At 41.6% G+C, this 23,696-nt stretch overlaps 1 protein-coding gene across 2 annotated transcripts; it reads left to right on the top strand.

Annotated features, from left to right (window-relative positions):
* Window positions 1-1,778: 1,778 nt before the first annotated feature.
* Window positions 1,779-23,630, top strand: eef2l2 (eukaryotic translation elongation factor 2, like 2). Of its 2 annotated transcripts, XM_060907289.1 has the most exons (15): window positions 1,779-1,889; window positions 13,305-13,519; window positions 13,821-14,002; window positions 14,340-14,551; window positions 14,773-14,960; window positions 17,975-18,080; window positions 18,546-18,659; window positions 18,749-18,887; window positions 19,001-19,196; window positions 19,706-19,964; window positions 20,182-20,289; window positions 20,528-20,881; window positions 21,035-21,217; window positions 22,984-23,116; window positions 23,258-23,630. In XM_060907289.1, exons 1-15 carry the CDS (start codon window positions 1,887-1,889, stop codon window positions 23,449-23,451), a joined length of 2,586 nt encoding a protein of 861 aa, XP_060763272.1. In that variant the 5' UTR covers window positions 1,779-1,886; the 3' UTR covers window positions 23,452-23,630. The 2 variants fall into 2 exon arrangements, with proteins under 2 accessions (XP_060763272.1, XP_060763273.1); XM_060907290.1 differs by lacking the exons at window positions 1,779-1,889; window positions 13,821-14,002 and having other exon boundaries at window positions 13,403-13,519.
* The last annotated feature ends 66 nt before the right edge of the window (window positions 23,631-23,696 follow it).

Genomic DNA, 23,696 nt, shown 5'->3' with positions numbered 1-23,696 from the left:
GAGACACATTTTTTTCTTGGTCCCAGGAGGATATATAATTTTATTTTTATGGCACGGTAGTGTAGTGGTTAGCGCTGTCGCCTCACAGCAAGAAGGTCCGGGTTCGAGCCCCGTGGCCGGCGAGGGCCTTTCTGTGTGGAGTTTGCATGTCCGTGTGGGTTTCTTCCGGGTGCTCCGGTTTCCCCCACAGTCCAAAGACATGCAGGTTAGGTTAACTGGTGACTCTAAATTGACCGTAGGTGTGAATGGTTGTCTGTGTCTATGTGTCAGCCCTGTGATGACCTGGCGACTTGTCCAGGGTGTACCCCGCCTTTCGCCCGTAGTCAGCTGGGATAGGCTCCAGCTTGCCTGCGACCCTGTAGAGCAGGATAAAGCGGCTACAGATGATGAGATGATGATGAGATTATTGATATGCTGCTGTGATCTGAGCCCTCAAACAGTTTTCAAAGTGTGGGAGAGTCAGCCCCCCCTCAGAGAGCAAATAAACAACAGCGCCCCCCCCCTTACAATTTTTGTTGTTGCTATACTTAATGTTCCATTCGTATTTAAAAAAAATGGTTGTTGTACACATTTTTATTTTTTCCTTTTACACATTTTAAACATCTGTGCTTTTTGAAAACATATTTTTTTTACACATTTAAAACATATGAGCTTTATTAAAACATCTTTTTTACACATTTTAAACATCTGTGCTTTTTTAAAACATCTTTTTTTAACACATTTTAAACATCTGTGCTTTTTTAAAACATCTTTTTTTTTACACATTTTAAACATCTGTGCTTTTTTAAAACATCTTTTTTACACATCTGTGCTTTTTTTTTTTTTTTTACATTTTTTGGGCTTTTTTCACCCTTATTATTGGATAGGACAGTGTAGAGACAGGAAACGAGTGGGAGAGAGAGACGGGGAGGGATCGGGAAATGACCTTGGGCCTGAACCGAACCCGGGTCCCCGGATCCACGGCATGGCGCCCCATCCACCCACGGCATGGCGCCCCATCCACCCAAGCCACGACACCTCCACATCTGTGCTTTTTTAAAACATCTTTTTTTTTTTTTTTACACATTTTAAACATATGTGCTTTTTTTTAAACATCTTGTTTTACACATTTTAAACATCTCATAGCATCGTTAGCTAGCACCTCTTGGCAGACAACACACTGTGGCAGTGGAGCATCTTCAGATCCAGTCCATGAAAATCCAAACTTTAAATAATCATGGTCATACTTCCTTCTTTTTTTGCTTGGCCCAGACTCTGTCTCCTCACTCACTGTAGCTTTAGGTACTAAAAATCGATCCATTTTGTCTCCGGCAAAGGCTATCTGAAGTTCGCTAAATGTCCGCAATAGTAACTTATTCTGGTTTATTTTTCCTCACGTTGCGCCCCCCCTGAAGAACTCTGGCGCCCCCTAGGGGAGGCGCGCCCCACACTTTGAAAAGCCCTGGTGTATAGTAATGTGCAATGACAATAAAGAATCAATCAATCAATCAATCACAAATATCTTATCAGACATTTTCAGGAACATACTTCTGTCCAGAACTATCCATTTGAGGGTGAAGATAATTTAGAAGTGAAGAAGAAGCAAAAATATTGTGTTAATATCACTTACACAGTGTGCTCATATATTTAGGACTCAAAATAGCATTCACTTCATATGTGCTGTTTATTTTATTATGGATAATTTTATGAAGGGTGATGGGAAACACTCCAACACTGCGCCATCATCTTCGGTCCATATGACTTTTTCCACATGACCATGGTGTGTGTGTCGCAGCATAAACTCCCATCCAACGTCATCTTCTCCCTCTTTCCCCCCTCGAGTGCAGCAGCGGAGGAGCGCAGATCCCCAGCCGAGGCCGTCTCACACCGGACAGCCCTTCGCCACAATGGTACAGTCATTTTAAACGGCGAATAGACTTTCTATAGCACTTATATACAAATGCGTGCTGTTTAGCTGTGTCATGTTTAGATCCAACACCATTCTGGTGTCTGGTCTGTTTATTATTTTATATAATATCCAATGACGCATCGACAACCTGCTCGGGAGATTTATTATTATTATTATTATTATTATTATTTCGGTTGGTGTTGAATTTTATTGGCACCCTACTGCGTCCTGTGACGCACATATATTTCTATTTCTCTCTGGATAAACCTTAACGCGTTTATTTATGTATTTCATCTATAATAAATAAGGCCGCTGATCAAAGGACGACTGTTTCCCATGCTTTTGGACTGACTGGGCTGTTATTTTCGTGATATGGCCTTCTACCTACATTAAGCGGCATAACGTTACTTAGCGGCGTTATAAATAACGCGTTCACGCCCTCGGCTCACTGCAGCGCGCGCGTTCGAGTTTCACTGGCATGAAGCCTGCAAGGGATAAATGATGGATAACTCACAAACGATTCCTCCTTTCTGAACGACTCTTTTCAACGAATCGGTTCGTAAGCATTCAGAAGAACAGAATATTCCAGAACCTTGTGGGTGTCCAGAAGGACTGTGGGTCAGGACAGCACCAAGGATAGCCAAGAGCACCCTTTTTTGCAGATTAACAAAGCCTGATGTACATTTTAGAGTCCAAAATACTCTACAGCGGGGTTAGGAGCTCAGGGAGATCAACACAGCATCACCGGTTTGAGTGCTGGAATTTTAAGCAGTGTGGAGTTTGCATGTTCTTCCCATGTCTGCATGGGTTTCCTCCGGGTGCTCCGGTTTCCCCCACAGTCCAAAGACATGCAGGTTAGATTAACTGGTGACTCTAAATTGACCGTAGGTGTGAATATGAGTGTGAATGGTTGTCTGTGTCTATGTGTCAGCCCTGTGATGACCTGGTGACTTGTCCAGGGTGTACCCCGCCTTTCACCCGTAGTCAGCTGGGATAGGCTCCAGCTTGCCTGCGACCCTGTAGAACAGGATAAAGCGGCTAGAGATAATGAGATGAGATGAGACATTTCAGAGTCCAAAATACTCTACAGCAGGGTTAGGAGCTCAGGGAGATCAACACAGCATCACCAGTTTGAGTGCTGGAATTTTAAGTCGTGTGGAGTTTGCATGTTCTTCCCGTGTCCGCGTGGGTTTCCTCCGGGTGCTCCGGTTTCCCCCACAGTCCAAAGACATGCAGGTTAGGCTAATTGGTGGCTCTAAATTGACCGTAGGTGTGAATGTGAGTGTGAATGGTTGTTTGTCTCTGTCAGCCCTGCGATAACCTGGCAACTTGTCCAGGGTGTACCCCACCTCTCGCCCATAGTCAGCTGGGATAGGCTCCAGCTTGCCTGCGACCCTGTAGAACAGGATAAGCGGCTACAGATAATGGATGGATGGATGGTGTGTGTATATTGGTTCTGGGTTCGAACGGGGGCCTTTCTGTGTAGAGTTTGCATGTTCCTCATGTGTCTGTGTGGGTTTCCTCCGGGTGCTCCACACTCTTAAAACGAATGTGTTGGAAATCAACACATCTTTTGTGCAAGTTAATTTCAACAAGAGTTGTGTTATATTTCAGAAATTTCAACAAGAGTTGTGTTATATTTCAGAAATGTTTAACACCAAAATTGCACAAATAACAAATAATGTGTTAAAATGAACAAAAGTTCTGTTGTCCCAATCTGGACATAGAGATGTGTTAAAAAACAACGCAAGTTGTGTTATTTTCAACACATGTGTTTTAAGAGTGCAGTTTCCCCCACAGTTCAAAGACATGCAGATTAGGTAAAATACCCAGCCATTGGGGTTGTACAAGACAGTGCCAGTCCCAAGCCCAGATAGATTGGGCAGGGTTGCGTCAGGAAGGGCATCCGGTATAAAACCTATGCCAAATCAAATATACATAACAGATCCGCTGTGGCGACCCCGAACATACAGGAGCAGCTGAAAAAAGAAGACGTGTGTCTATTTGTTTATTATTTTAGCAGCAGTCCTGAAATTCAGGGGTGAAGCACCATCAGTACCCCCACTTTCTGTGTCCATGATGGCCATGTTTATAATTTTATTTTACTTTCTATAATGAGCCATTTTTTAAAGCTGAACAATGTAGGCAGATGAGCAACACTTGACAAAATTGAGGGTCCAGAATACTTTAGAACCATGGTTCTTAAAATGGGGTCCATGGGCCCCTCAGGATCATTGCAATATAGGTTTTTAAATATGTTTTGAACCTAATCATTAATTTGTTAATATTCTAGAATGTTTTTCCCAAGATCCCAATATATATATATATATATATATATATATATATATATATATATATATATATATATACATACATATATTGGGATCTTGGGAAAAACATTCTATATTTTATATATATATATATATATATATATATATATATATATATATATATATATATACGTATATATATATATATATATATATATATATATATATAAATCTCCTTCTCACCCCCGGCGGGGGGGTGGTATCCATGTCATCCTCAAGCTCGGGTCCTCTACCAGAGGCCTGGGAGTTTGAGGGCTCTGTGCAGTATCTTCGATGTTCCTAGGACTGTGCTCTTCTGGACTGAGGCTTCAGATGTTGTTCCTGGGATTTGCTGGAGCCACTCTCCCAGTTTGGGGGTTACTGCCCCAAGTGCCCCCACTACCACGGGGACCACGCAACCCTTGACCTTCCACATCCGTTCCAGCTGCTCTTTCAACCCTTGATACTTCTCAAGTTTCTCATGTTCCTTCTTCCTGATGTTGGCGTCAGCTGGGATCGCCACATCTATCACCACCACCCTCTTCTGCTCTTTGTCCACCACCACTATGTCCGGTTGGTTAGCCAGGATCTGTTTGTCAGTCTGGAAGCTGAAGTCCCACAGAACCTTGGCCCTGTTGTTCTCAGCCACCTTCTGTGGTATGGCCCATTGGGACTTGGGTACTTCTATTCCATATTGGTTGCAGATGTTCCTGTATACTATCCCAGCCACTTGGTTGTGCCTCTCCATGTACGCTGATCCAGCTAGCATCTTACACCCTGCTACTATGTGCTGGACTGTTTCAGGGGCTTCTTTGCACAGTCTGCATCTTGGGTCTGATCTACTCTGGTAGATCCTGGCCTCTATGGCTCTTGTGCTTATGGCCTGTTCTTGTGCTGCCATGATTAGTGCCTCTGTGCTGTCTGTCAGTCCAGCATTATCCAGCCACTGGTAGGATTTCTTGATATCAGCCACTTCCTCTATCTGACGGTGGTACATGCCATGTAGGGGTTTGTCCCTCCAGGTTGTCTGTTCCTCCTCCTCCTCTGCACTCTCATCAGGGTTCTGCTGCCTGAGACATTCACTTAGCAGTTCATCCTTTGGGGCCACCTTTCTGATGTATTCTCGGATTTTCGATGTTTCATCCTGGACCATGGTCTTGACGCTCACTAGCCCTCGGCCTCCCTCTTTCCGCTTAGTGTATAGTCTCAGGGTGCTGGACTTGAGGTGGAACCCTCCATGCATGGTGAGGAGCTTTCTAGTCTTGATATCTGTGGCTTCTATCTCCTCCTTTGGCCAGTTTATGATACCAGCGGGGTATCTGATGACTGGTAGTGCGTACATGTTGATGGCTCGGACCTTGTTCTTACCATTCAGCTGACTTTTCAGGACCTGCCTTACTCTCTGGAGGTATTTGGCTGTGGTTGACTTCCTTGTGGCCTCTTCATGGTTTCCATTAGCCTGTGGGATGCCAAGGTACTTGTAGCTGTCTTGGATATCACCTGTGTTGCCCCCTGGTATGCAGAGGTGGAAAAACTGGATTGACAAAGTAAAAGTCCTGCTTAGGTTTTCCTTCTGCCTGTGGTCTCAACACAGGTGATTTCACCAATTAGCTCATCAGCCTGGCTTAGGGGATGTGGTAATTAGGATCAGCTGGTTCATTGAATTGGCTGGAGCAAAAATGTGGCAGGGTTTTTACTTTCTGCACCCGGGTTTTTCCACCTCTGCTGGTAGGTCAATCCCCTCAGTCCGGATCATCTTGCCTCTCTTTGAGACCATCCGGCCACACTTGTCCAATCCGAATGACATCCCTGTGTCATCGCTGTAGATCCGGGTGGTGTGGATCAGCGAGTGGATTTCACCAATTAGCTCATCAGCCTGGCTTAGGGGATGTGGTAATTAGGATCAGCTGGTTCATTGAATTGGCTGGAGCAAAAATGTGGCAGGGTTTTTACTTTCTGCACCCGGGTTTTTCCACCTCTGCTGGTAGGTCAATCCCCTCAGTCCGGATCATCTTGCCTCTCTTTGAGACCATCCGGCCACACTTGTCCAATCCGAATGACATCCCTGTGTCATCGCTGTAGATCCGGGTGGTGTGGATCAGTGAGTCTATTTCTCGCTCATTCCTCGCAGTGGTGATAGCGCATCTCCTTGGTATATGCCGCACTAGATGTTGATTTGGGCAATGGGTTTTGAGTTGGCCTCTAGGGTTGTCTTCCACAGTTCCATTGAGTTCTGGATGAAGGTCCTTAGGTTCCTGTTGATCTTTTACAGTTCCAGACATTCCAGTATCCATGTGTGTGGCATTGAGTCATAGGCTTTCTTGTAGTCAATCCAGGCAGTGCACAGGTTGGTCTGTCTCTTCTTACAGTCTCGGGCGACTGTTCTATCGACCAGTAGTTGGTGCTTGGCTCCTCTGGTGTTACTGCCAATTCCTTTCTGTGCCTTGCTCATGTATTGAGCCACATGCTTACTCATTTTTGCCGCAATGATGCCTGACAGGGCCTTCCATGTTGTGCAGAGACAGGTAATTGGCCGATAGTTGGATGGGATGGGTCCCTTCTGGGGGTCCTTCATGATTAGGACTGTCCTGCCTTGGGTTAGCCATTCTGGGTGGGTCCCTGGGTGGGTCCCATCCCTCAGCAGCTGGTTCATCTGTGCTGCTAGGCATTCATGGAGTGCAGTTAGCTTCTTCAGCCAGTACGTATGGATCATATCGGGGCCTGGTGCTGTCCAGTTCTTCATCTTTGACACTCTTTCTTGGACGTCTGCCATTGAGATGGTTACTGGTTCTTGTTCTGGGAGGTTGCTGTGGTCAGCTCTTAGGGCATCAGTGTTGTGTGATGCCTTTCTTTCCCATATGTCTTTCCAGTATTTTTCCACCTCAGCTCTTGGTGGGTCTGACCAGTTGTTGTTCCCCTGCCACTGAGAGTACACCTTGGCTGGTTCAGTGGAGAACAGCTTGTTTATTCTCCTGGCCTCTCCCTCCTTGGTGTATCTCTTCAACCGGATGGCCAGAGCTGTTAGTCGCTGTTTGGCAGTTTCGAGTGCCTCTGGTATGGAGAGTGAGTTGTACTTCCTGGGTGCCCCTTTATTCACCATGTTCCCTTTCTGTATTTCAGCTAGCTGGCTAACTTCTCTCCGTGCTGCCTTTATCTTGGCCTCTAATCGTTTCTTCCATGGTGGATACTGTTTGTTATGTCCCGAGCCCACCTTGTGTCCAAGCATCTCCATGATTACTGTTGCTGTACTGTGTATCAGCTTGTTGGTCTCAGTGATGGTTCTTGTGGAGATTGTCTTCAGAGCAGCATTCACATCTACTAGTAGATCTTCTGAAGGTATTCGTCGGGGGCTCCAGGTTTCCAGTTGGGTCACGATCTTCCTTTTCAGGTCAGCAGCTCTTGTGTTGAGGCTGTTAGCTGTTGGGGCTTGGTACCCAATCTCTGGTTGTGGGGATGATGATGACATCTCCCCACTGACCTGTCTTCCTGGCTCCCCCTTGCCGTAGCATCGTTGTTGTATTTCATTAATCTCTAGTTGTGATAGTAGATTTCAATACTGGGCTAATAGCTGTTTCTTTGTTAGCCTTGATTGTGGGTTTCGAAGTATCCAATGGTCCCACATTCACTGCATGTATCCCCTCTCTCGTATAGTAGCATTCCAGCAAATCCGTATTTTCTGTCCTCGTCCATCGATGTCTTGTTCCAGTAGCCCATTTCTCATCAGTTTGCCCTGGTTCCCTAGCAACTGAGCCGATATGACTCTATCAGTTATGTCTTCACTTATGTCAGGCTGATATATCATGAGGGGTCTTGCCTAAGGACCCTTACTGGATGATGTTTTGCCCCAACCGGGATTCGAACCCCAATCTCCCGCGTCGTAGTCAGTGAGCATAACCACTGTACTATCCAGCTAATATATATATATATATATATATATGTATATATATACTGTATATATATATATACTAGTGCATCTCAATATTGTGAAAAAGTTCAATATTTTCCATCAGTTATTTAAGAAAGTGAAAATGTTATATATTATAGACTCATTACACATAAACTGTTTCAAGCATTTTTCTATTTTAATTTTAATCAGTATGGCATACAGTACAAAAACATAAAAAAAATCTCAAAATATTAGAATATTTAATTTCAAGTTTGAGTAAAACAGTATGAACACAGTGTATCTCTCAGTCTAGTTCAGTACACACAACCACAATCATGGGGAAGACTGCTGACTTGACTGTTGTCCAGAAGATGATCACTGATGTCCTCCACAAGGAGGGTAAGCCACAAAAGGTCATTGCTGAAAAGGGTGGCTGGAAAAGGTGCACAAGCAACAGGGATGGCCGCAGTCTTGAGAGGACTGTCAAGAAAAGTTGATTCAAGAACTTGGGAGAGCTTCACAAGGAGTGGACTGAGGCTGGTGTCAGTGTATCAAGACCCATCACGATCAGACATCTTCAAGAAAGGGGATACAACTTTCGCATTCCTAATATCAAGTTACTCCTGAGCCAGAGACAATGTCAGAAGTGTCTTATCTGGGCTAAGGAGAGAAAGGAATGGACTGTTGCTCAATGGTTCAAAGTCCTCTTTTCAGATGAAAGTACATTTTACATTTAATTTGGAAATCACGGTTCTAGAGTCTGGAGGAAGAGTGGAGAGGCACAGAATCCAAGGTGTTTGAAGCCCAGTGTGAAGTTTCCACAGTCTGTGATGATTTGGGGTGCCATGTCATCTGCTGGTGTTGGTCCACTGTATTTTATCAAGTCCAAAGTCAACACAGCCATCTACCAGGAGATTTTAGAGCACTTCATGCTTCCGTCTGCTGACGAGCTTTTTGGAGATGCTGATTTCCTTTTCCAGCAGGACTTAGCACCTACCCACAGTGCCAAAACTACGACCAAATGGTTTGCTGACCATGATATTACTGTGTTTGATTGGCCAGCCAACTTGCCTGACCTGAACCCCATAGAGAATCTATGGGGTATTGTCAAGAGGAAGGTGAGAAACACCCGACCCAAAAATACAGATACGCTGAAGGCCACTATCAAAGCAACCTGGGCTTCAATAACACCTCAGCAGTGCCACAGACTGATCACCTCCATGCCACACCGCATTGATACAGTAATTCATGGTAAAGGAGCCCCAGCCTAGTATTGAGTGTATAAATGAATATACTTTTCAGAAGCTGGACATTTCTGTATGGTAAATCCTTTTTTTGTTTGATCTTAGGGAATATTCTAATAATTTGAGATACTGGATTTCTGATTTTCATGAGCTATAAGCCATAATCATCAAAAGTAAAACAAAAAAGGCTTTAAATATTTCACTTTACATGTAATGAATATAGAATATATGAAAGTTTACCTTTTTGAATTAAATTATGAAAAAAAGGAACTTTTTCATAGTATTCTAATTTTTTGAGATGCACTAGTGTATATATATATATATATATATATATATATATATATATATATATATATATATATAAAAGAAAAGTAAAAAAAATTACAGGAATTTTTTCTAAACATTATAGCCATTATTAGGGTATTATAGTTGTAATTAACAAGGCATTAGTTTAAAAACAATAGTCTATAAGCACTGTTAACTGGAGAATTACTGCAGTTTTAATAAATCTCATAAAATGGCTGTAATCCAATGCAAAATGTTTTGAATCTACATTTTACCACAACATACCTGGTTTTGTGGTCAGAAATAAAGAGACCTAACGAATCCAATAAATACATACAGTGGTGCTTGAAAGTTTCTGAACCCTTTAGAATTTTCTATATTTCTGCATAAATATGACCTAAAACATCATCAGATTTTCACACAAGTCCTAAAAGTAGATAAAGAGAACCCAGCACAACATCACACAAAGACTGCTGGTCTGTTTCTACAGAGCCTCCATAGCAGCTCAGAGGAAAGCGCTTCAGGGGGTCATCAACACCGCCCAAAAGATTGTTGGCTGCCCTCTCCCCACACTGGAAGAACTTCACCGCTTGCGGTGTTTGAAAAAAGCCCAGAACATTATAAAAGACACCTCACACCCTGGCTATTCCCTGTTTGAACTGATGCCCTCAGGCAAGCGGTACAGAGCAATCAGGGCAAGGACAAATAGATTTAAGAACAGTTTCTATCCCACTGCAGTCACTTGCCTTAATGCTGCTAGAAACTAAGGAACTCTGCTTACATACAGAGAATCTGTTTACATGATGTCTGATGTCTGAACTGTGTGAATAAGGCAACTGGAACTGTGTAGGTATGTGTGAGTGTGTGGTCTGTGTGTCTTGGGCTTAGGCCACTGTTTATTGCTTTTTACCCTATTATTTTACCCTATTTATTGACTCTTTGCACTGACTGGATAGCACTTTCAATTTCGTTGTACTTGTGGCAATGACAATAAAGACATATTCATATTCATATTCAGTTAAACAAATGAGACAAAAATATTATTCTTGGTCATTTATTTATTGAGAAAATGATCCAATATTACATGTCTGTGAGTGGCAAAAGTATGTGAACCTTTGCTTTCAGTATCTGGTGTGACCCCCTTGTGCAGCAATAACTGCAACTAAACATTTCCGGTAACTGTTGCTCAGTCCTGCACACTGGCTTGGAGGAACTTTAGCCCATTCCTCCGTACAGAACAGCTTCAACTCTGGGATGTTGGTAGGTTTCCTCACATGAACTGCTCGCTTCAGGTCCTTCCACAACATTTCGATTGGATTAAGGTCAGGACTTTGACTTGGCCATTCCAGAACATTAAATTTATTCTTCTTTAACCATTCTTTGGTAGAACAACTTGTGTGCTTAGGGTTGTTGTCTTGCTGCATGACCCATCTTCTCTTGAGATTCAGTTCATGGACAGATCTCCTGACATTTTCCTTTAGAATTCACTGGTATAATTCAGAATTCATTGTTCCATCAATGGTGGCAAGCCGTCCTGGCCCAGATGCAGCAACACCGGCCCAAACCATGATACTACCACCACCATGTTTCACAGATGGGATAAGGTTCTTATGCTGGAATGCAGGATTTTCCTTTCTCCAACCATAACGCTTCTCATTTAAACCAAAAAGTTCTATTTTGGTCTCATCCGTCCATAAAACATTTTTCCAATAGCCTTCTGGTTTGTCCATGTGATCTTTAGCAAACTGCAGACGAGCAGCAATGTTCTTTTTGGAGAGCAGTGGCTTTCTCCTTGCAGCCCTGCCATGCACACCATTGTTGTTCAGTGTTCTCCTGATGGTGGATTCATGAACATTAACATTAGCCAATGTGAGAGAGGCCTTCAGTTGCTTAGAAGTTACTCTGGGGTCCTTTGTGACCTCGCCGACTATTACACGCCTTGCTCTTGGAGTGATCTTTTTTGGTCGACCACTCCTGGGGAGGGTAACAATGATCTTGAATTTCCTCCATTTGTACACAATCTGTCTGACTGTGGATTAGTGGAGTCCAAACTTTTTAGAGATGGTTTTGTAACCTTTTCCAGCCTGATGAGCATCAACAACGCTTTTTCTGAGGTCCTCAGAAATCTCCTTTATTCGTGCCATGATACACTTCCACAAACATGTGTTGTGAAGATCAGATTTTGATACATCCCTGTTCTTTAAATAAAACAGGGTGCCCACTTACACCTGACTGTAATTTCACTTTCAAATTAACTGCTAATCCTAGAGGTTCTCATACTTTTGCCACTCACAGATATGTAATATTGGATCATTTTCCTCAATAAATAAATGACCAAGTATAATATTTTTGTCTCATTTGTTTAACTGGGTTCTCTTTATCTACTTTTAGGACTTGGGTGAAAATCTGATGATGTTTTAGGTCATATTTATGCAGAAATATATAAAATTCTAAAGGGTTCACAAACTTTCGAGCACCACTTTATACTTCTTTTTGATAAGGGTAGCCTTCTTTATGCTTTCTTTTTTAAGCTGAAAAATGGTCTCTTATGTAATATGCTGCTCAGATACAAACTTTTTTTCCTGTAACTTTTAATTTTGTGCTGGAAAGCGAACATTTGGAACTCTAAAATGTTTTTGTACTGACTCGATAATGTAGAGGCCATAAAATAGAAATCAGTAACAAAGTTTGTATGAAAAAAGGTGCCTGAGACTTTTGCACAGTACTGTATGTGTGTTTGCTGTGTGTTTTTGTTGTTTCAGGAGTAAAAGTGTTCTTATCAGACAAACAAGTAATTGGCACAAGTCGTAAGAGTGTGGCAAAGGAAGATAGCATTACACAAAATGGCAGACTTCCAAAATAGTGCACTGTGTCGTGAATAGCCTGTGGTTTGACGAAATTTTTCTGGATACTGACCATTCAGGACCACAGTTATGTACATTTACAGTGTTTTCATCCTAAAAATATGTTAGGATTTGTCTAATATGTCGTAATATGTATTGAAACCTTCAACATTGTGGAGTTTGTGGCCAGAAATGTGTACAAAAGGGAGATACTAGTGAGAGGTTGATTCAGTTTAACATGTACTAGCTCTAACAGCAGGTTGCATTGCCATCTCATTGGGTCTCGTGTGTGTGTGTGTGTGCGCGCGCGCGTGCTTGGTGCCCTGTGAGGAATTGGTGTCCCATTTAGGGTGTGATAAAGTACTTACTATAGATAAAATAAATGAAAAATGCTCCTGAATTAGATGCCAGGAAAAATGTAGGGGCAAACTCTGAAACAGATCGGATTAAAACAAATACCAAATGAATAAAATTGGAGGCAATTACAATGGCCAGGGTTAAGAATGAGAGAATATAACATATTGCGTTCAGAAAAGAAGACAGCAAGCTTCTGAACTGATATTGCGATTTAGTTTTCCTATTTATGACTTAAGATATGCTAATTGATGTTTTTTTCTTCTTCTGATATTTGTGACAATGAAGGAACATTTTCCTCAGATATTACATTTGTGTCTCCTTCATTTTCTCCTAAGGTTATGCAAACCTGTGCACTTTATTTGTGTTTTAGCTCAGTAGAATTGGTAATCATGATGAGTTCCTGTCATTGTGAACTTTCCAACATTCGCCTGGAAAGCAATTATCTTGTAATATTCCAGTAATTGACTAATCAATCTGCTCTCTTTCTTTCAGGTGAACTTCACAGTAGACCAGATCCGTGAGATCATGGACAAAAAGTCCAACATTAGGAACATGTCTGTGATCGCCCATGTGGACCACGGCAAATCCACGCTCACTGACTCTCTAGTGTGCAAGGCAGGTATCATCGCCTCTGCACGAGCTGGTGAAACCAGATTCACAGACACGAGGAAGGATGAACAGGAGAGGTGCATCACCATCAAGTCAACGTAGGTGTTCATAGTGGCTTCAAAATCCACAGCATCCAGTGAATTCACCACAACTCGATGTTATCTGTAGAAAAGAAGTCTTTCACAACGTGCACAAAATTAGCAAAAGGGTTGCAAACTGCATTCTCTTCCAAATGTCATGAATATCTACTACTCTTCTTCAGAAACAATCATGTATTGGTAGCTGCTAAATTGTTCATTAACAGCTTTCATGCAACATTTAACATCCAAGTCATGAAACAAAAGTAGTCTATACAAGTCTATATATTTTAAAAGGCATTGTGTATTATCTTCAATGCAGAGCTATCTCTCTGTACTACGAGCTCAGCAACAATGACTTGGCCTTCATCAAGCAGTGCAAGGACGGATCTGGTTTTCTCATAAACCTGATTGACTCTCCAGGTCACGTAGACTTCTCGTCTGAGGTGACGGCAGCTCTGAGAGTTACTGACGGGGCTCTCGTAGTAGTAGACTGTGTATCAGGTATGATGGTACTGGACTTGAGCGGGTCGAATTGAAAGAGTCGTTTGCAGTTTTGAGTCCTGAAACTCCCCTGAAAATGTACCTGACAGATTAACTTCAGTCAAGTAGAAATTGCTAGAATAGCATGTAAGGTCTAAAAATGCTCCAAAATTCTAAACAGCATTTCTTCCAAATGTAAATAAAAAACCCCAAAAAACAAAACAGTCATATTGTGCTTGGTAGCTTCCATGTAACATATTTTGAATGGTGAAGCAACAAAACGATTAAAGCCATTATATATTGTCCTTTTGGGGTGTTATTTCTTCATATTTTAACTGTAATTATGTGTATTCTCCAGGTGTGTGTGTACAGACCGAGACCGTTTTGAGGCAGGCTATTGCAGAACGAATCAAACCAGTCTTAATGATGAACAAGATGGACCGTGCCTTGCTTGAGCTGCAGTTAGATCCAGACGAGCTTTTCCAGACCTTCCAGCGTATAGTAGAGAACGTCAATGTCATCATCTCCACTTATGGTGAAGGAGAGCATGGACCAATGGGAAACATTATGGTAAAAAAAAAAAGCCAGTTTAATGTGGATTTAGGTGTTCCTTGTTTATCATCAGCTGTCAGTTTTAATTTGCTATTTTGCTTTTGATTCCTTTTTCGCGTCTTGTGTTGCTCTTTGTAAAGAATCCTTTGGGATTTGGAACAATGCAATATAAATTATACTTATTTATAATATCGTAAAGTTAATTTGTGCAAACACTTTTAACATTTTTAACATTCCAGGTGGACCCTGTTGTTGGTACAGTTGGATTTGGTTCAGGCCTCCATGGCTGGGCTTTTACCCTGAAACAGTTTGCTGAGATGTATGTAGCCAAGTTTGCTGCCAAAGGTGACAAGAAAAAAGGAGATATCTCACCTGAAGAGCGTTGTAAAAAGGTGGAGGAAATGATGAAGAAGCTCTGGGGAGACAAGTAAGTACGGCAAACTGATATATACAGTGGTGCTTGAAAGTTTGTGAACCCTTTAGAATTTTCTATATTTCTGCAAAAATATGACCTAAAACATCATCAGATTTGCACACAAGTCTTAAAAGTAGATAAAGAGAATCCAGTTAAACAAATGAGACAAAAATATTATACTTGGTCATTTATTTATTAAGGAAAATGATCCAATATTACATATCTGTGAGTGGCAAAAGTATGTGAACCTCTAGGATTAGCAGTTAATTTGAAGGTGAAATTAGAGTCAGGAGTTTTCAGTCAATGGGATGACAATCAGGTGTGAGTGAGCACCCTGTTTTATTTAAAGAACAGGGATCTATCAAAGTCTGATCTTCACAACACATGTTTGTGGAAGTGTATCATGGCACAATCAAAGGTGATTTCTGAGGACCTCAGAAAAAGTGTTGTTGATGCTCATCAGGCTGGAAAAGGTTACAAAACCATCTCTAAAGAGCTTGGACTCCACCAATCCACAGTCAGACAGATTGTGTACAAATGGAAGAAATTCAAGACCATTGTTACCCTCCCCAGGAGTGGTCGACCAACAAAGATCACTCCAAGAGCAAGGTGTGTAATAGTTGGCAAGGTCACAAAGGACTCCAGGGTAACTTCTAAGCAACTGAAGGCCTCTCTCACATTGGCTAATGTTAATGTTCATGAGTCCACCATCAGGAGAACACTGAACAACAATGGTGTGCATGGCAGGGTTGCAAGGAGAAAGCCACTGCTCTCCAAAAAGAACATTGCTGCTCGTCTGCAGTTTGCTAAAGATCATGTGGACAAGCCAGAAGGCTATTGGAAAAATGTTTTGTCGACGGATGAGACCAAAATAGAGCTTTTTGGTTTAAATGAGAAACGTTATGTTTGGAGAAAGGAAAACGCTGCATTCCAACATAAGAACCTTATCCCATCTGTGAAACATGGTGGTGGTAGTATCATGGTTTGGGCCTGTTTTGCTGCATCTGGGCCAGGACAGTTTGCCATCATTGATGGAACAATGAATTCTGAATTATACCATCAAATTCTAAAGGAAAATGTCAGGACATCTGTCCATGAACTGAATCTCAAGAGAAGGTGGGTCATGCAGCAAGACAATGACCCTAAGCACACAAGTCGTTCTACCAAAGAATGGTTAAAGAAGAATAAAGTTAATGTTTTGGAATGGCCAAGTCAAAGTCCTGACCTTAATCCAATGGAAATGTTGTGGAAGGACCTGAAGCGAGCAGTTCATGTGAGGAAACCCACCAACATCCCAGAGTTGAAGCTGTTCTGTACGGAGGAATGGACTAAAATTCCTCCAAGCCGGTGTGCAGGACTGATCAACAGTTACCGGAAATGTTTAGTTGCAGTTATTGCTGCACAAGGGGGTCACACCAGATACTGAAAGCAAAGGTTCACATACTTTTGCCACTCACAGATATGTAATATTGGATCATTTTCCTCAATAAATAAATGACCAAGTATAATATTTTTGTCTCATTTGTTTAACTGGGTTCTCTTTATCTACTTTTAGGACTTGTGTGAAAATCTGATGATGTTTTAGGTCATATTTATGCAGAAATATAGAAAATTCTAAAGGGTTCACAAACTTTCAAGCACCACTGTACATGTCAACCTTTGGTCAATCAAACCTGTATAACCAACCTCCAAAATCCGTATTTCCCTTATAAAATCCATATAAGATGCAAATTAAAATAATTTACCTAAAATTTGAATGATAATTAACAATGATATATCCAAGTTACTTTTTATTCAATATTAATAACAATAAACCTTCAGAATGAATACAAAGCTCCAATGTTCGACAAAAACACAAAGTGTCACTAATGTTCTGAATTGTACTCCATGACAGCTTTTTTTTAGCAGTCTGCACCAATACCTCACTAGGCTGCATGTCACAGCAACTGTCTGTGTTGATCTTGCCGGAGTGCCCATTCAGAATCTTTTCAGTCGCTAGTGAAAGTCGCTCAGGTGGAAATAGGCGTTTCAAACAAAATACTTCCCGGTTGGCGGGATTCTCACAATGCGGTGTGCGCATGATCAAAAGTGGAACGAAGTCTCGCTACCACAAGATAACGCGCGATTTCATAAGACTCTTTACTGGCTGTTTGTGCTTTCTGTGGTGTACAGTACGTTTGTAAATGTTATGCGCTCTTTTATCATCGTGGGAATTGATTATAGCTCTAAATAAATATTGAATTTTTTTTAAAGAATCCATATAACTTTATTTGTACGCCCGTATACTACGTTTATTGAATCAAATCCGTATAAAATACGGACATTCCATATAGGTTGACATGTATGCTGATATGTTCTGTTCTGTTTATTATTTAGAGAGTAAAAAGGGATCCAAGGGTGAGATTATCCAATAAGCTCTCAAAGAATTGTAAATTGAGATGAAGCGATATTCTGTCACAAATGAATAAAATAAATGTAGAAATACAGTAAGCATAATATGGGGGGGGGAGGCACGGTGGTGTAGTGGTTAGCACTGTTGCCTCACAGCAAGAAGGTTCTGGGTTTGAGCCCGGTGGCTGACGGGGGGCCTTTAGCACTGGCCCCGAACCAGCCCTGGAACTGCTTTGGTGGAAAAGGGGTATGTGTGGAGTTTGCATGTTTCCTCCGGGTGCGCCGGTTTCCCCCACAATCCAAAGACATGCAGGTTAAGTTAATTGGTGGCTCTTAATTGACCGTAGGTGTGAATGTGAGTGTGAATGGTTGTGTGTCTCTATGTGTCAGCCCTGCGATGATCTGGCGACTTGTCCAGGGTGTCCCCCGCCTCTTGTCCATAGTCAGCTGGGATAGGCTCCAGCTTGCCCACGACCCTGAAGAGGATAAGTGGTTATGGATGATGGATAATATGTGGGGTGTCACTGTTGGGGATACAGTGTGTGTGTATATATATATATATATATATATATATATATATATATATATATATATAATATATCAACAACAAACAATGATTGTTTTTGATTCCTCAGGTATTTTGACCCTTCCTGTGGAAAATTCAGCAAAACAGCAACCAGTGCAGAAGGGAAAAAACTCCCACGCACTTTCTGCCAACTTGTCCTGGATCCAATTTTTAAGGTGCACATAAAAGGAACAATCACAAAATTATATCGTACATTAGCTTCAGGAGCTTTAAACTGATCAGTTCAGCAATTTGATTAAAAAATCCATGAATAATAATAATTTAAAAAATTGATGATTACTTCTAGCAGTAAAGACATCTGGCTTTGGAGACTGTGATGCTTTTGACAAACAGCCTTGAAATGTACTTACTGCCTTACAATGAGGACTCACTTTTCTGGCCACTGCCTTACTTCATAAAAAAAAAAAGATTCAGCTTTCTTTCTCAGACTGACAGACACTACACCATAGGTACTACAATACCTACAATACACAAAACAATTTAGAAAATATAAAAAAGTTAGTTTATATAGACATGAAATTTCCCATGGTTCCATCTTGCTGATTGGGAAGAAACTGTACAAGGTACCTAAGGCTCACTTTAAAATCTAATACAAGTTTTATTTAATATTGTTTGGAAAGGTGTTTGATGCCATCATGAACTTTAAGAAGGAGGAGACCCAGAAATTGATTGAAAAATTGAACATTAAGCTTGATGCTGAAGATAAGGAGAAAGAAGGAAAACCACTGCTTAAGGTGAGATCGTTTACAAACACTTAGATAATAATTAGAAGATTTCGTGCCTGTATAGGTATGTTTTCAGTATGCTTTTCTGCCATACACAGGCTGTGATGCGACGCTGGTTGCCTGCAGGTGATGCTTTGCTCCAGATGATTACCATCCATCTCCCTTCACCGGTCACGGCCCAGAAATATCGCTGTGAGCTGCTATATGAAGGCCCAGGAGATGATGAATCAGCCATGGGTAAGTAGGCAATCACTATGATGACAAATGTAAAGTTATAAACTCACAATGATAACTGACAGCCAAATTTGGAGCAACTGGTAACCATTTCTTTTCTGCCATGAACTTCTTAGGTATCAAGAACTGTGATCCTAAAGCTCCACTAATGATGTATGTCTCCAAAATGGTACCAACTAGTGACAAGGGCAGATTCTATGCTTTTGGTCGCGTTTTCTCTGGTGTTGTTGCCACTGGGCAGAAGGTGCGCATCATGGGCCCAAACTATACCCCAGGAAAGAAGGAGGACTTATACTTGAAACCCATTCAAAGGTTTGTTTCCAGGTTATATATCAAATTATCCACCCCCAAAAATCCCAGACTCTTGGCTTCCAACTGGCACAACAGGAAAGTCTTTTGTCTATTGTTGAGAGGTTGTGAGTTTGAATCTTGATGATCCATGGCTAGGAGTATAGGGTCTAAAAATGGCCATGCTTACTGAATGGAAGAGATGGCATACTTTCTGTCCCCTTTCAGTCAGAACAACACTAAGCTATTACAGGCATCTGTGAGCTCAGGTATGTGGAAGAGGGTAGATAGCACTTTCCTCTGAAGGTGTTACAAGTCCATGTGATGTAGCATGAGCAGCAGTTTGAAACAAGATGTGGTGGCTGGCTTCACGTGTCTCAAAGGAAACACGTTATCCCCCCCAGTTGATAGCTGCTATGTGACGTGGAGAACTGGCTGGTGGGTGGGAATTGGCAGATGATAAAGAGAAGGAGAAGATAGGGTGAAAACAAAACAAAAAAACAGATTTTCACCACTGATCTTTTTGACTGCAGAACCATCCTGATGATGGGCCGGTATGTTGAGCCCATTGAAGACGTGCCATGTGGGAACATTGTTGGATTGGTTGGAGTTGATCAGTTTTTAGTGAAGACTGGTACCATTACCACCTATGAGCAAGCTCACAACATGCGAGTGATGAAGTTCAGCGTTAGCCCTGTAGTGAGAGTGGCCGTGGAGGCCAAGAACCCAGCTGACCTTCCAAAGTTGGTAGAAGGTCTTAAACGTCTGGCCAAGTCTGACCCTATGGTTCAGGTGAGTTTTGAGAAATTTTGAATTTGAATCCTAGTGAGACTGGAAATCTGAGATCATAGTCTGCACCCTCCTGAAGAGGTGGATGTTATAGATTTAGGTGACAACTAGCCCTTAACCAGCCCTAGCTGACCAAAACAAAAGGTCTGGGCCAGTATGGCCATTTTTGAAACAGAAATGGTGGCAGTTCTATAACTTATGTTTCTTTATGTTTCTTCAGTGTATCATTGAAGAGTCTGGTGAGCACATTGTGGCTGGTGCAGGAGAGCTGCATCTAGAAATTTGCTTAAAAGATCTTGAGGAAGATCATGCCTGTATCCCCCTGAAGGTAATGTTACAAGAATACAAATAATATATAAACAAACAGATACAATCTGTACCGTACAATCTGAGGTAATATAGTGCATTACTTCCTACTAATATCCTGATGCATTATATCCTGTCTTCACTTTAATATTACCTCATGAACCTAACGCTAAAGCTCATCACCATTAGATCTATCTGTAACACCAACATACTTTCGAATCAGATAATGAATATTGACTGTTGGGTGGTTTTCCTTCCAGAAATCGGATCCAGTGGTGTCATATCGTGAAACAGTGAGCGACGATTCTGATCAAGTATGCTTGTCCAAATCTCCTAACAAGCACAACCGTCTGTTCATGAAGGCTCGTCCCTTCCCAGATGGCTTGGCTGAGGATGTTGATAAAGGAGACGTGACAGCTAGGCAAGAACTTAAACAGAGAGCTCGCTACCTGGCTGAAAAGTATGAATGGGAGGTCGCAGAGGCTCGTAAGATATGGTGCTTTGGACCAGATGGTAGTGGACCCAACATTCTTGTGGATGTAACAAAGGGAGTACAGTATCTGAATGAGATTAAGGATAGCGTGGTGGCTGGTTTCCAGTGGGCAACCAAGGAGGTGAGTAAATCCCAAAAGCAGCATCTGCAGATGATATGGAGATGGATTCACAGCATACAAATGATGCAATTTAAATATAATCTACAATCAAATACTTTATATTTCAGGCCGATTAGTACAATATTAGGACAATTTATATTTGTATTTCTTTAGGGGGCACTTTGCGAGGAGAACATGAGGGCAGTGCGATTTGACATCCATGATGTCACGCTGCATGCTGATGCAATACACAGAGGAGGCGGCCAGATCATTCCTACAGCCCGCCGAGTCCTATACGCATCTGTTCTGACTGCACAACCACGACTAATGGAGCCCATTTACCTGGTGGAGATTCAGGTAAATTCAACATTTTTGTGATAATATTCAATAATTTTTCAATTTGCAACCAAAACCTCTTATTTAACTATAACTATAACTTAATAATTATTGTGGATTCACATCCTTCTTTCAAACGGTAGCACTTCCTCTTAACAATTATGAATTATTTTGTTGTTAAGAAAAAAAAACCAACAACAACAGGTAGACTATCAACATTGTAGTACAATCATACCTTCTGTAGTGGGTAGGGTTGCCAGGTCTTTTAAAACCAGCCTGATGGATGAGTAGTATTACTAAAAACATGCCATTTCAGTAATGAATTCTTACTAAGGTCCTAAAATAGCCTCATCTTATTATTATGTACAATATATGATAAAACTATCGATGATAATGAGTAGTCGTATCATACATATGGAATAATATACATATTTAATTAATTGTATGCACAAATCCCAAACACCAACCTGATTTCACCATCAGGATCAGTTTAAATTATCAATTAAAATGTCACGACATTGATGAACTAATTTCAACCAAAAATACAAGCACATTACAGTGTAAATAAATATAACTAAAATATATATATCAGCAACAATATGTTTTAACATTCAGATCCTAGATAAATACAGCAAAGTGCTGCATAAATTTCCGGTAATCCTGAGAACTAATGCAAAAACGTTTGTTGGAGCCAAATATGGGATTTACGAGTTTATTGACAATTTTGATTTGGTTTATTAAGTTAATGTTGAATATAATGCAAAATAAGTATGAATATGTACTGTACTGTGGATTATGTTGTGCCTAGCACATTTATCAGTTATTGTTATTTATTATTAGATTATGATTTGTATAATTGTTGTTGCATTTTGAATGTTGGAGTGGTATTGGGCGTTGGTTCTTACCCCGCCCCGCTCAGTAGATAGGTGACTGCAGTACCTGCACTATAAGTTTTTACCTTCCGCGATGGAGGAGGCTCAATTCAGGCATGCAGCCATACAGTTTTAGACCACTGCAAAGCGCTGGTTTGTAACTTAAATGCCGTCGCTTTAATCAAGAATCACAACCACTCCACTCCGGTAAGGCTAATGCTTTAATTTCTATCTCATCTCATTATCTCTAGCCGCTTTATCCTGTTCTACAGGGTCGCAGGCAAGCTGGAGCCTATCCCAGCTGACTACGGGCGAAAGGCGGGGTACACCCTGGACAAGTCGCCAGGTCATCACAGGGCTGACACATAGACACAGACAACCATTCACACTCACATTCACACCTACGGTCAATTTAGAGTCACCAGTTAACCTAACCTGCATGTCTTTGGACTGTGGGGGAAACCGGAGCACCCGGAGGAAACCCACGTGGACACGGGGAGAACATGCAAACTCCGCACAGAAAGGCCCTCGCCGGCCACGGGGCTTGAACCCGGACCTTCTTGCTGTGAGGCGACAGCGCCAACCACTACACCACCGTGCCGCCTCTTTAATTTCTATGTTGGAAATAAATAACTGAAGTGAAAAAGTTTTTGGATTTGGAATTTATTTGTGTAGCGCTTGAGCACATCGAACAAGGTCTGTAAGCCTGTTTGAGTCATGGGAGCAAACTGAAGGACATTTCTTTGAAACTGATCGCTCTTATAATGTTTTTGTTAAAGAATGACTATTTCACCTGATGGAAATTCCAGGTACTCATGACACACAAACACAATTAGTGAGATCCTTTTCAGTTTTGACAAACGTGAAATGAAATTACTACTTAAACAAACATTTGGTCATCCATGTTCCCTGTAGTGTCCTGAACAAGTTGTCGGTGGTATCTACGGCGTCCTGAACAGGAAACGAGGCCACGTCTTTGAGGAGTCTCAAGTGGCAGGAACACCTATATTTGTTGTGAAGGCATATCTTCCTGTAAACGAATCATTTGGTATGCTCGTCTTTAAAATAAATATACATCTACTGTTAAAATGTGCTACAACATATAAAAGGCAATATCCGATGGAGTACAAATGGGTGCTTGTAAAGTGCAAAACCTTCGTCTAAAGGATCATTGTTGATTCCTCTGCAGGTTTCACAGCAGACCTGAGGTCCAACACAGGTGGCCAGGCCTTCCCTCAGTGCGTGTTTGACCACTGGCAAATCCTTCCAGGAGACCCGTATGATGCCAACAGCAGACCCTCACAGGTCGTAGCCGAGACCCGCAAGCGCAAAGGCCTGAAGGAGGGCATCCCAGCTTTAGACAACTTCCTGGACAAACTGTAATTTCTCCCAGACTAAAGGCTAAAAGTGCGTTTAGTGATTTGGTAGCCCTCATTCTTTCAGTGTTGCATATCTACAAGCCTGAGTATATAGAAATATACATGTACATTAAAACATGTAAGAGCGTTACTTGAAATTCACACGATGTTCACAGCAAATAAAAACCGAGCACCTTCACGCTGCGTAGTGTCTGAAGGCTGAATTTTGTTTTATATTTGGGGGGAAAAAAAAAAAATCACAACAGCATG

The sequence above is a fragment of the Neoarius graeffei genome, chromosome 24 (genome assembly GCF_027579695.1).
Source record: "Neoarius graeffei isolate fNeoGra1 chromosome 24, fNeoGra1.pri, whole genome shotgun sequence".
Classification (NCBI taxonomy): Eukaryota; Metazoa; Chordata; class Actinopteri; order Siluriformes; family Ariidae; genus Neoarius; species Neoarius graeffei.
This window is presented reverse-complemented; position numbering and strand designations above follow the sequence as displayed.